General features: G+C 44.0%; 1 protein-coding gene across 1 annotated transcript in view; it reads left to right on the forward strand.

Annotated features, from left to right (window-relative positions):
• Positions 1 to 7,787, forward strand: part of NOD1 (nucleotide-binding oligomerization domain containing 1) — a 35,855-nt gene extending 28,068 nt beyond the window's left edge. Inside the window, exons 10-11 of the mRNA XM_006903117.1 lie at positions 4,914 to 4,997; positions 7,715 to 7,787. Coding sequence (XP_006903179.1) covers positions 4,914 to 4,997; positions 7,715 to 7,787 — 157 coding nt within the window. The remainder of the gene's footprint in view (positions 1 to 4,913; positions 4,998 to 7,714) is intronic.
• The last annotated feature ends 6,344 nt before the right edge of the window (positions 7,788 to 14,131 follow it).

Genomic DNA, 14,131 nt, shown 5'->3' on the forward strand with positions numbered 1-14,131 from the left:
AATAAACATGGGTGTGCATATATCTGCTTGGATGTCAGTTATGGTCTCTTTGGGGTATATTCCCAGGGGTGGAATTGCTGGGTCAAATGGGATCTCTATTTGCAACTTTTTGAGAAAGGTCCATACCGCCTTCCACAGTGGTTGTACCTGGACATATTTTCTAATCTCCTAAATCCATAGCTGTGAATTCTGGCTTGGATGGTAAACTGTTTCATTTTCTGAGGCCCTATAACTTTTCCACAGCAGCTGCACTCTTTTACATTACCACCAGCAATACAGGTTCTAATTTCTGCAGATCCTCACCAACACCTCTAATTTTCTTCCAGGATATAGCCATTCTGGTGATTACAAGGGATATCTCAGTGTAGTTTTGATTTGCATTTCCCTCTTAACTAATGGTGTCTGGCATCTTTTTATGTCCATGTTGTTCATGTCTATTTTTTCTTTGGAGAAATATCTAATTATTTTTTCCTTTTTCTTATAGGATTGTCTTTTTATTGTGGAGTTATAAGACTTCTTTATATTCTGGATACTAATAAGATATATTATATATAACATTTACTCCCATCTCTGCAGGTTTTTTTTACACTTGTTTAGTTTTGATGAGGTTCAATCCAGTCTTTTCTTTGTTGATTGTGCTTTCAGATTTTTATGTTCAAGTGACTCCAAACATTGCCTAATCCATGGTCATGGAGAGGTAGTATTGTTTTCTTCCAAGACTTTTATAGTTTTAACTCTTAACAATTTTTATCCATTTCTAATTCAACTAATTGCAACTCATTGCTATCAAGGAACTGACCTTTCAGTAGTGGGTTTTCAGAGCTGTTAATTACATGGAAGGAGACTACCCATCTTTCTCCCGCAGAACCACTGGTGGATTCAGACCACCAGAGTGACCACTTTGGGTTAGCATCACAGCTCCCTACCCATAAGGCCACCAGAGCACCTCCATCCATTTCTAGTTCATGTTCCAATATGTGATGTAGGAGTCTGACTTCCTATATTCATGTGTGTCCACCCAATTTCCTTAGCATCATTTGTTGAAGACTCTTTTCCAATGAATTATCATGGCACCTTGTGAAAAATCAGTTGACCATAAATATATGCTTCTACCTGAGCTGTCTCTTACATTCTGTCGAGCTGTGCTAGGACCATGCTATCTTGATTTCGTTTTAAGTTTTTAAAGCAGGAAGTGTGAGTTCTCTAATTTTGTTTCTATTTATTTTTCATTTTAAAGTGTACAAAGCGAATTGGTTTTCCATTCAACCATTTGTACACACTTTGTTTACTAGAGTACCTTTCCCATGTGGTCCCAGTGATTCATGTTCCCTAATCATCCTCCTCTACCTGTTCCTACTTTCCAGGTTTGTCTCTGAGCAGTTGCTGCCATTTTGACCTCCCATGGTGGTTATCCTAAAGATTGTCTGCTTGGTGTATTTGTTCACGTTACAAGCCTATCTATTTTATAGCTGAAAGTTAAGCCACAGAGGTGAATTTTGTTCTAGGGTCAAAGGCCAATTTTGTTCTTTTTCAGTATTCTTTTGACTCTTCGTGGTCCCTTGAATTTCAGTATGAATTTTGGGATCAGCTTGTCCGTTTCTGTAAAAAAGGCAGATGGTGTTGCTTCTGCATCTCTTTGTTCTCTCCTTGGCTTCCAGGTTTTCTTTCATCCCTTCCCCCAATTCCAAACCAGCCCTTCCAGGGAAAACAGAGAACAGGGCCAGAAAGAGGACCTTGTCTGATTCAGTGCATTTAACAAATACCACAGCCCTAGTTAAGGCCAGCACCATTAGGCACAAGTACCTGAGCACTGATGGGCTTTTGAAAGACATCAGGCACTCTTTCTTACCTGGATCCTGCCCTCTTGGCGGCAGGCAGCAGACTGCATTCCCAGCAAGGTATGGGTGGTGGAAGTGCCAGCAGCTACAAAGGTGATGACTAGGAATCAGGAGCATTTAATAGAATGCAGAAATCTGTTTTGGGGGTCTTTGGGGCTTTTTTGCTTCCTAGTTCTATTCACCAAAATGCCCCAGTTGCCCTTAAGGTCATGCTCACTGGAAATCAGCGTCTGGATGAATAAGCAGGGCTCCCAGCCTTTGGGGGTGTGGTTAGGAGCCTGAGGTCCCAGCTGTAAGCGCTGTAACAGCTGTGGTTCTGTGCTCATGGGCAGTAGTAGTGATGGGAGCTCCCTTCCATCCAGTGCTGGACCAGAGACTGTGAGACCCACTTCATACCTGTCCTCCCATTGAAACCTCACATGCCTAGAGAGAAGATGGTGGTGGTGGTGGTGGTGGTGGCAGTGGCGGTGGCGGTGGTGGTGGTCGTGGTGGTGGTGGCGGTGGTGGTTGTGTACCGTTGGGCTGGAACCAATCTATAGCTGACCCTCCAGTGGGTTTTCAGGGACAGTCACATAAGAAGAGATTACCCATTCTTCTTCCACAGAGCAGCTGGTGGATTTGAACCACATGCCTTTGGGATTGCAGTGCAGTTTCTTACCACTAGATCACTAGAAGTCCCCACAGAGAAGGTACTCATATTTATTCCCATTTTACAGATGAGGCAACTGAGGTGCAAATGCCTAAGTTCCTTTGTTCAAAAAGTCCCAGGGCTGAAAAGTGGAGGTGCACTATTCTCTGTGCTCCCTGCCTCTCTGAGGGGCTGTCCCTTCCATGCTTCATCAGTCACAGGACATCAGGACAGCCTGAGCCCTCTTCTTCCTGGTAGGGTCAGTGCCAGGATTCCTAAGGGTCAGGTTTAACAGGAGCCTTATTCTACAAATTGGTGTGTGGGCCCATCACCGCCTCCAGCTGCATTTAGTTCCTGGTTGGGTTAGATGCACAGCTGTTCATGGGAGCATCTCAGGAATTTCCTGTCCTTCTCAGTCACATCTGCAGCTTTTGTTTCATTTGAGTCATTGCCACTCGCCAGAATGTGCACAGTCTTACATGCTTTTGATGATTCAGAAATGAAATTGATGCTACTGAGATTCATGAGTGGCAGCATTTGAAAACTGGTTTCCCTCTCTCTTCCTTGATGATGGAGAGGATGTGCTACCACCTTAGAAGCTTTTGTGTTTCCCATCCCTGCACCCCACTCCCATGAGAAGCTGAGAATGATCAGCTGAAGCGACTTAGCTTTAAAAACTGCCTCGCCTTTCTCTACACTATTGAAGACTGCTTGTTTGCTTGTTGGATTTTTGCAGAATTTGTTGTTCAAATAGGTAGCTCCTAAACATTTCTCATTAGATGCTCCTGTAATAAAGTCACACACACATACATTCACCTATACTTATTTGTGTGTGTACATGTGTGTGCAGACATACACATCATGATAGATGGAAAAGAGAGAGAAATTGTCAACTATTTCATCTTACTTGGTTCCACAGTCAGCACCCTTGGTACCACCAGAAGTCAGGAAATCGAAAGATGTGTTGCATTGGGAAAATTGGCTCTTGGGACCTCTCCAAGGTGCTGAAGAAGAGTGATATCTGTTTAAAGACCAAAGTGCACCTATTCCAAATTATGGTCTTTTCAGTTACTTGTTGTGCACCTGAAAATTGGACAATGAATAAGGATGATAGGAGGTACATTGATGCCTTTGACTCTTGGTATTGGAGAAGAGTCCTGGCTGTTCCATCGACTGCCAAATGAACAAACAGACATATTTTGAAAGAAGTGTATAAGCAGCATGCTCCCTAGAAGCAAGGATAGTGAAACTTCATCTCATATACTTGGATATGTTGTTAAGAGAGGCCAGTCCTTGGGAAAAGACATCGTGCTTGGAGAGGTGGAGGGTCAGCTGAGGAGGAGAAAACCTTCAATGAGATAGATTTACACAGTGACTGCAGTTAATATGTTCAAGTATGTTAGAGATGATGAGGATGGCACACAGTAGTGCATGGTTCAGATCCATCATTCACAGGATCATTATGAGTCATAGTTGACTCAATAGCACCTAACAACAACATACAGTAAAAATGTAATAATTTTCAAGGACATCTATTATTCTGGTGCTTTGATCTAGAGCATTTTAGCCATATTAAAAGTTGTTTGTATACAATTCTTCCCGTGACCTGTCTCTTGGCCCATTCTAATGCTCTGACAACAACAAAGGGGGCAGATTTAGTTCAGCACAGACAGTCCCAGCACAGCACAGACAGCACAGACAAACAAGTTCTGCTCCTAAAATATCTTTAAATTGAATTTGTTCTTTAAGAACAATTTTGGAACTACTAAGTATAATTCCTACCCAACATCAGTTAGTCAAAAATTCACCTTAGTATGTAGTATACATTCTATGTGTTTAAAAAAAATAGACACTTTCAGATATACTAAAAATCTTTAAAGTAATACTCATTGACAGTAGCTGGGAACTGACTTATAGTTCACCCTCCATTGGATGGATCCATGAGGATTGCATAAGAGGAGATTGTCCATCTTCTATTTTTCCCATGGAGCCAGTGGTGAATTTGAACTGTCAGAGAGGCATAATTTTAGGATTAGTGGTGTACCTCTTTGTTCCGGGGACTATGGCACATTTTAATATAGTAATACATCAATCTGGCCAAGTGGTAAGAAGCTGTACTGCAATCCCAAAGGCACACAGTTCTAATCCACCAGCTGCTCCGTGGGAGGATAGGCAGTCTTCTCCTGCGTGATTAACTGCCTCTGAAATCCTGCCAGAAGATCAGCTAAAAGTCGATTCTGACTCGATGGTACACAACAACCACAACAGTCATTATAATGGTTTGATAGTTATTGCAAAGGAAAGCGTATTTGTTATTATGAAGCACTGTACGTACCTCATATTTTTAACAAAATAAGTTATGTGAGAGTCTGTTTGTAATTCTGAGGTGTCTATAAATTGGGTTGTTTGTCACCTGCATTGTGTTTCATACATGTATGCTCTTTTAGGCTTATCCAGAACCAGATCACAGCCAAGGGGGTTTCGCAACTGGCAGCTGCGTTGCAGAACAACACTGGTATAATGGAGATCTGGTAAGCCCTCGAATCACATGTCATAATAATGTAGCAATATGGACAATTTACTCAGAATGACCTACTCTGTGTGTGTACCATCTAGGAAAACGTCCATCTAGTCTTCATTTTTCCAAAAGTCCTGCAAAGTACATGTTATTATCTCCATCTCACAGATGTAGAAAATGAGGCCCAGAAAGGTAAAAGTAAAGGCAGTCCATGGCCACACTTGAGGTGACACTCGCACTTGGTTCAGACTTCCTGGCTCGTGTGTGCTTCCTCGCTCTGCCAGCAGCCGGGTGTGTGCTGACTTGGGCTCTTTCTTGGTTTCCTGTTTCTGCTTTGAGAACTTGCTTATGCTAGTGGGAGAAAACCACATCGTTTGCTTTCCTACAATACTGAGCCGTGTTCTTGATTGCCTCCCTCAGCACCCTCCACTCACCAGCCTCCCCCCTTATAAATGCAATACCAGAGGGAGGTGGGGCTGGGTCCGTGCTGAAGGAAGCACCTGTTGAATATGCAGGGTGTTTTCTAGTAGCAACAACTCTTACCACTCTGGTTACCTCTTTTAAACAAGGCACAGCTCAGGTGCTGGGGTTATAGCAGCTGATGGGACAGAAGACACGCAGTCTCGGCTGGCTCAGCCAAGCAGAGAATAGAGCATTTAGGCATTGGCCTTATGTCGCTAAATGCAGACTCTTAACTACTTCTGACATTTGCTGTCAATCCTCGGAGCTGGGACACCCCTTCAGAGTGAGTCTCAGGTGACTCTGGTGGCAGTAGAGCTGGGTTTCTCTTGAGGGCACAGACCGTAGCAGTTCACGCTCCTCTGTGTTGAGCTCCACAGGCTCTTTAACGCTCAACCATCAGCGTGGGAAAAGTTACACTTCAGCCACTTTCTTTTGTTGTTGTGAGGTGAGACCTTCACAGTAAGGGAACCCAGAACATTGAGGAACAACTCTCTGGTCTCGCCTCATAAAGGTTTTTAAACTTTGTTTTAAACCTTGTTTGTGAATCCTCAAAATCATTTTGGTGAGCTGCAACCAGAATTACTTTAAAGACAAAATCGGAAAAGATTACCACGGTACAAAGAATTATTGGCTTTATCTTTTTTCTCTTGTGTGCATGTGAGTATGTGCGTGGACCCCTGTTCAAAATAGAGAATGCAATTCTTCTTTTAAGTTCACAACTTAAAAGAAAATGAAAGCAAACTTTCCCAGCAACACTGTTGTAGAGAACAGAGACCTGTTCATCAAGCCTGGGGGTACCCACCCGAGAAGCCAAGCCCACTCCCCAGGCTGGAAAGTGTATTGGAGCTGAAGGATGTTGCATTGCTTTTCTCTGCTGCTGGCCTCACCATGTGGCCCTGGCCTAGCCCCAGTTTCCTGTTGGTTCTTGTGCACACACACAAGAGGCTGAGAGGAAGAGGAAGGTGCCAGGCAGGCCTCCAGGACAATTTTTAAGCCACAGTGGCTTCTTTTCATCTCCTAGAAGCTGATTGGTGGTGGTGGTGCTGTTGAGTCGAATATGACTCATCCAGACCCTCTGAATAACAGATCTAAACCTTATCCTGGATAGGAGAGTTATAAGGATATCAAGCCACCTTAACTTTATCAAGCTTTCACATTTACATTTGCTGACTCTCCATGATAACTATTCTTGTATAAGAAACTATTATGTGAGTCAAGATATTTAGCTTCCAAGAAGCCTGACATAAGCATGTATGTGGTTAGGGATGGGGAGGGGAACCTTCCAGGTTCAGAGAGAGTGGGACCGATGGCTGGGGTTCTGGCCTCAGGATTAGCTGCAGGTCAGTGCCTGGCGTGTTCCCGGAGCTTCCAAGGTGTACTCCTGCACGCCTCACCTCAGGGTGACCTCATGGCGAGCCCTAGGCCTCACTCCCTGGCTGCCAGTTGTGGTTGACGGGCAGGGTCTGGATTCAGGAAACAGATCTATTTGGAGGCATCATACTTGAGATGCACAGGGTTCATAAGGCTGAAGTCCCTTGGTGATTTCTGCCTTAGCTATGAGAAACTACAAGTTTTCAATGACTTGAATGTTGTAAAATGATAGCATTTCTCACACTCCATTCTCACAGCTTCTTCAGAGGCTGTCTCTTCCTGTGAGCTCCCTGAGGGTACAGCTGTGTTCTGGTCACTGTTGCCTCCCAGGAACCAGCACTGAGTCTCCAGTCATTTGTTGACTAATAATGTGTTTGAACATGCCATGCTCTGTGTTTGCACCAAGTTCAGTTTTGAACAAAGCGCACCTGACCTGAGGATTTTATCAACTGTTGAAGAGAAACCCACAGGAAAGCGAGGTGGGGGCGGGGGTGGATGTTAATGTTCAAATAAGTACTTAGTACACAGAGCTAGGAACCTTGGGGAGCTGTGCTTGCTTTGAGAGCCCACAAGCTCCCTAAGTAAAGAGATCAAGTAGATAATTAACTACACAGAAGAGAATAGGGTCTCTTAGTTTCAGAGTCCCATGGTGCATGAGGGGGCTGCTAACTCAAGGGCCATGCCTCTCTGATGGTTCGAATCTATCAGCAGCTCTTTGGGAGAAAAATGGTCACAGCCTCAGAAACTCAGTGCAGAGTCAGGCGGAAGTCAGTTTTGATTTGATGGTGATGAGAGAAGGACAGAGGTTACATGGGTGCACTAGGAACACAGTCTGGGAGAACTGTCCAGCTGTCCTTAACATTTTACTTGTGTCTTTCTTTTTCTCCTTTTCAACAGCTTAAATGGAAACTTGATAAAGGCTGAAGAGGCCAAAGTCTTTGAAAATGATAAGCGCATTGTCTGTTTCTAAGGCCTTTCCTGGCTCTGGGAGTCTCTTCGGCCAACTTAACTCTGTGATCATTTCGGTTTGGATGTCGTAGAAGAGTCTGCTGAAATGGGCCAGTCAGGTTCCTCTGCCTTGAGGATTCAAGCTGTCCTCCCCTACAGATGTGTGATTGGCAGGCTTGTCGAGTAACTCTTATGATTTCACCAGAAAATGGTCTTATGTGTTGTTTCAGATCATAAATAACCATGCAGAGACTTCAGTATAGCCACAGTTCTTTTTCTGTGCGACTAGAGGGCTAAAACATTGAGGAGAACGGAGAAGTCCAGCCTCGGCTCACACAAGGACCAGGGAAATAATTTGCTTGCTGACATGCTCACTGAAGAGCTGAGGGCCAGCCGGGCTTCCAGGAGAAAAGATGCTCCACAGACAGGAAGTGTTTTCCCGCAAGGTGTCTTTTCCCATGGGGCTCACTCATGTGCTCACTGCCCCAGTTCAAAGCTGCGGATACTGAGGGGTGTGCAGTGTGGGGATTTGACTTGCCCCAGCTCTCGAAAACAAGTGGTGCCAAGAAAAGGGCACATCACAGGCCTTTAAAACTTAGCAGATTTAAGAGAAAGGATGATGCCCTCAAGGTGCTGAGTTTTATGTCTGGGTTGATCTCCTCTGGGAGGCCACGTCCTATGTGTCAAGGTGTCCTTTCACAAGAAGGAGGAAAAATCCATTCCTGTCCTCCAAAAGGAAGAAGACAAAGCTGGCCCTTGTGGCCCAGGGACTGGACGCAAGTGTCGCTCTCCATTGCCTTTGACGATGGGAGGTAACAGAATTGGAGCTGAGCTGAGAACTTGACTAGCTGAGCATGTCATTTTAATATCCACCACCATGGTCGGTGGCAGGGAGAGTTATTATCAAGTAACCTGTCTTTCTACCAGTTCATTTGTTAATAAAATACTGAAAACCCTATTTCTAATTGCTTGAGTCTGAAAATTTTTTTGCTTAGCTTTCTTTTTTTTGTAAATGTTATTTTATTAATTTTAATGAATGTTTACAGATTTTTTTATTTCCATTCCTTCATAGTTGCATTTTTCTCCCTGCCCAACCCTCCTCCCAATTCACTCTTCTCTTTGAAAAGTAAAAGAAAAATTCTTTCATTGGTATATATTCCCTCTGCCCCACCCCAAACCCCTGTACACTCCACTATGCAGCCTTCATTCTGGACTCTTATGACCATAATACCCAATCATATATCACTTTTAAACTGTTCTCTCCCTCATCTGTTTCAATGCAGTCTGCATAATTTATCCAATTTGGGTCTGAAATTTTTAAAGGAGGCTCAGCCTGGTCATGCCTCAGTCCTCCTCCAGCTGTATTTCACCTGACTCCCTGCAGAGACTCCTCCCTGCACTGGGCAGGTTCCTGGTGATGCGCTGTGAGGAGAGGCCAGTGGAAGGAAGGTCCTGCGGAAGGAAGGCCATAGGTGTCACCATTTGACCCAGCTCCATCCAGTCTTTGGACAAGAGAGAAAAAGGCCAATGCACCGTCTGAAGCCTCTCCATCTAGATTCTGAAACCACATGAGTGGCTTCTCAGAGGAAAAGACATGTATCAAGAGGTTAAGGATTAATCATGGGGTGGTATAATTTGATGGGTAGGGAGAATGAGGAAAATGGGAATGTTCTGGTTTGAAAAACAATGTATTGAATTATGCAAATAAACTAGTATAAATTTTTATTTATTTTTTTTTAAAGAAGTTAGACCCAGGATATGCTGGGTGGGCCAGGTTTCCTGGTCCTCACCACCATACGTGGCAGGCCTGGGCAGCCCAGAATACTATGCAGAACTCAGGAGCAATGATTTTGAAAAAAAAATGTATAACATGAGTGGGTCTGGAGAGCATTATTGCTGAGTGAACTAAGTCAGGTTCATAGGATGTCCACCATCTCCCTGACTGTTCACTGCAGGGTTGAGGACACAGGAGGGTCTGTTGGTTGCAGTGGCCAGAGGAACAGAGTTTGTAGGTAAAGAGAATGAGAGGGAAAGGGTACAGGGGTCTGCATGAATTCTCTGGGCACAAGCCTGACCTGTCAGAAGTGAGCCCTGGGCATAAGAGAGGCACCCACAGCCAGTCACACGGTGGCTCAAAGTCACACTCTTCCCCAAACCAGGGCCTGCTTGTCTGCCTGTATGTGGGCCTCAGCGTGGTCAATGATGGGACCTCTAGGATTTACTCACCACTTGCTGTGTGCTAGATGCTGGATTTCTTTCTAATCCTAACACCCTTATGAGATAGGTAAAGCAGTGTTATCTTATGTTGTTGTTGTTGTTGTTGTTATGTGCCGTCAAGTCATTTGCGACTCATAGCGACCCTATGCACAACAGCCCTAAACCTTTCTCTATCCTGCGCCAACCGCACTGCCTCTGACACACCCATCCCTATTACCCCAGTCACCAAATCAATCCATCTCATAGAGGGTCTTCCCCTCCTGCGCTGTCCCTCCACCCTCCCAAGCATGATGTCCCTCTCCAAGGACCCGTGTTATCTTATAGCTGTTGAAAATTCACATCAGGGCATCTGAGTCAAAGATGTCTAGAGTCTTGGAGCTAGAAAACAGTGAAGCCCTGGTTTGAACCTGGATCTGATCCCAAATGCTACATCCTCTCCTTGTTGGGCCTCCTGCTGCCTCTAGACCACATCTCCCCTGACTGGCACAGCCCAACGACAGGCACAGCCCAGCACGCTCCTTGGTCCACTCAGAGCAGCACAGTTTCTCAGCGTTCCCATTCTGCATGAGCCTAATTAAGCCAAATACCTTTCCCCTGATATCTATTTTTTATTTATCTTTATTTTATATTTGTTTGCATACAAAAGACATTGTTTTATTTATATACATTGTGTTTTATATATGCCTCTATTCATACTGTATTTCATACGATCATTCCCATACATTGTTCTTTATAAAATTAATCACCATTGATCCATGCCCACCATTATGCCACCTTTTCAGATTCCCACTGGATTTTTCCTAATTCCTGCATCCCTTTCCTCTGCCCACCATACCCTGTCACTTCGTGACTTGCCCCCATTCCAGCCTTCCCTTTCCCTCCACCCCTTCCCCTTTGGGACTTTTGTACACATCTCACTTTTTACAATAATGATCTTACACAGTACTGCTAGGAATAAACCCTGAGGAAGGTGGAACTGACACACCTCTGTTCGTAGCAGCATTATTCATGATAGTAAGAAAATGGAAATGGCCCAAATGTCCATCAACAAATTAATGGATTGAGAAATTGTGGTACATTCACATGATGGAATACTATGCAGCACTTAAGAGCAATCATTTAAAAAAATACTATATAACATGGGAGAGTCTGGAGAGGATTATGCTACATGAACTAGTCAGGCTCATCAGGACAAATACTGTCTAAGGCCAACTACATTTTGACGATTTTAAAATATTTCCCTGTCAAGGAAATAGTTTGTTGCTTGTTGTTATGTGCCACTGAGTCATTTGCAGCTCTTAGTGACCCTACGTACAACAGCTCTGCTGTGCCAACCTCATTGTCTCAGATACACCTACCCCCTTTACCCCCAGCCACTGAGTCAATCCATCTCATCTAGGGTCTTCCTCCCTTGTGCTGCCCCTCTCAAGCATGATGTCCTTCTCCAAGGACTGGCACCTCCTTGCAACATGCCCAGAGTATGTCAGATGAAGCTTCAGAATCCTTGCTTCCAAGCTGCAGCCTGGTCTCACCCTTTCTAGGACAAACCTGTTCATTCTCCTAGCAGTCCATGGTTTATTCAATACTCTTCTTCAGCACCACAGCTCAAAGGCATCAATTCTCCATCTATCATTCCTAGTCATTGTCTGGCTTTCTGATGCATAGCAAGTAATTGCAAAGGCTATGGCCTGGATCAGGTGCATATTAGTCTCCAGAATTTCATGAAACAACATATGAGCAAGAGCCTGTGGTGACGAAGGAAGAAGTGCAAGCTACTCTGAAGAAATTGTCAAGAAACAAGGCCTCAGTAATTGATGGTATACCAATTGACATATTTCAACAAACAGATGCTGCCCTACATGTGCTCACCAAGCTGTGCCAAGAAATCTGGAGGACAACCACCTGGCCAACTAACTGGAAGAGATCCATATTTGTTCACATTCCAAAGAAAGGTGATTTGACAGAGTTGGAAATTATCAAACAATATCACTAATACCACAGGCAAGTAAGATTCTGCTGAAAATTATCCAAAAACTACTGGAACAGCACATCAACATAGAACTTGCAGATGTGTAGGCTGAGTTTAGAAGAGGCCATGGTACTAAGGATATTATAGCTAATGTTAGATGGATATTGGCTGAAAGCAGTGAGTACCAGAGCAATGTTTGTGTTTCATTGACTATGCAAAGGCATTTGACTGTGTGGATCACAACAAATTGTGCCTAACTCTGAGAAGAATGGGAATCCCAGAACACTTGATTGTACTTATGTGAAAACTACACAGTGGTCAGAACAGAACAAGGAAACACTGAATGCTTCAAAATCAGGAAGGGTGTACACCAGGGATGTGTCCTTTCTCTACACCTGTTCAATCTATATGCAGAACAGATCATCTGGAAGGCTTAGCTGTATGAGGAGGAATGTGACATCAGGATTGGAGGAAGACTCATCAACAACCTGCGTGACGCAGATAACACAACCTTCCTTGCTGAAACTGAGGAGGACCTGAAGCGCTTGCTGCAGAAGGTCAAGGATTGCAGCATTCAATATGGATTGAAGCTCAAAGTCAAGAAAACAAAGATTCTCACCACTGGGCCAATTGGCAGCATCATGATAGATGGTGAAGAGATTGTTAACAGCTTCTGTTTGCTTGGCTTCACAGTTAACACTCTTGGTACAAGCAGCCAGGAAATAAAAAGATTAATTACATTGGGACAGTCTGCTGTCAGGGACCTCTCCAGAGTACTGTAGAGCAATGATGTTAGTCTGGAGACTAAAGAGATAAGAACTAATGAAAAGTTTGAGGATCTTCATTTTGGCTGATCTAGATTATTTTAAAGGCAAACACTGATTTCTATCCTAACAAGTTGAAACAGCCATTCATCAGGAATGATGTTTTTGAGATTTACCTATTAGAAATACTTCCTGTAATTTAAAAACTGTTGTTTCTTTCTTAGCTTTAAATCATTTCATTTAAATTTTGCTAAACTTCCCATTTCTTTCTCAAGTTTGTAATTTGTAAAAAAAAAAAAAAAGTTTGAGGAGTTAACAAAGTGCCAGAAGTCATTAAAGCCTACAGTTTTTAGTCTCTGGACTTCATAGACAGCAAGACAGCCTCTAAGCCATAAGAGTTTCGAGCTTTACTTCTCTTCCCTTGTCCCCTTAACAGCCCCCCTGAACCCCACTGACTAGATGGCTTCCTTCCCTCCCTGTGTCTCCTTCAGCCTCAAACCCAAGGTCAAGGCAGACACGGCTGGTGACTCGAGCTGTGCTGAACAGAAGGGCTTTCCACAGTGTTTTGATTCTTTCACACCTTCCATCCAGCCCTGGTGATTCTTCCATTGTAACATCTTCCTTCATACAACCCTAAACACTGACCGCATTCCCCTCTTCCCCCACTTGTGGTAGCTAATCTGTGGCACACCCACAGAGTCGTGGATCAGTATTTACATGCTACACTTGTGTCATCAGAGCCAGCGAATGGCAGCTCTGGCAGAACCCTGCCTTAATCTAAATAAGCTGCCTCCCTGCCTACACTAAGCCCTTGGTGCCAGGCACCTTGCTGGGTGCCAGTGGTGATTACATTTCACAACTCTCCCCAGGAGCTCAGCTAGAGGGAGAGAGAAGTAAACAAACCAGGAACCTGAAAGGTGAGTGCCAATAGAGACCTGCTCTGTGCTTTGCGTCTGTCTGTCATCTTTGATGCACAAAGGCAGAATTAAAGGGGCACACCCTAAGTGAAGGGAGCTCTGGTGGCCTCCTGGTAAGAAGCTGCACTGCGATTAGAATCCACTGCTCCAAGGAGGATTAGGGGGAGTCTCATCCTGTATAATTAAACAGCCTCTGCAAACCACCTGGAGGGTCAGCTATGGATCAGTTTCCGACTCAACAGTACATAACAACTTCACTAAGTTAACCAAGCCATGCAAGATCATTGTGCATTTGCATAGCCAACTGAGAAACAAACCATCCAATAAGGTGGGGTTGGATCTGCCTCCCCTCGCACCCTGCTCAGCTCTGAGGCAGGGGACATACTGGGACATGAATTTCACACAGGGACCAGGGCTGCTCAGATGGGAACTCTTGGTGAAAGAAACAGACTTCTCAGATGATCAAATCACTATTTTTTTTAATTATTTTTTAAATATT

Source organism: Elephantulus edwardii, unplaced genomic scaffold (assembly GCF_000299155.1).
Source record: "Elephantulus edwardii isolate Elephantulus edwardi_28Jun2011 unplaced genomic scaffold, EleEdw1.0 scaffold00511, whole genome shotgun sequence".
NCBI classification, from domain to species: domain Eukaryota; kingdom Metazoa; phylum Chordata; class Mammalia; order Macroscelidea; family Macroscelididae; genus Elephantulus; species Elephantulus edwardii.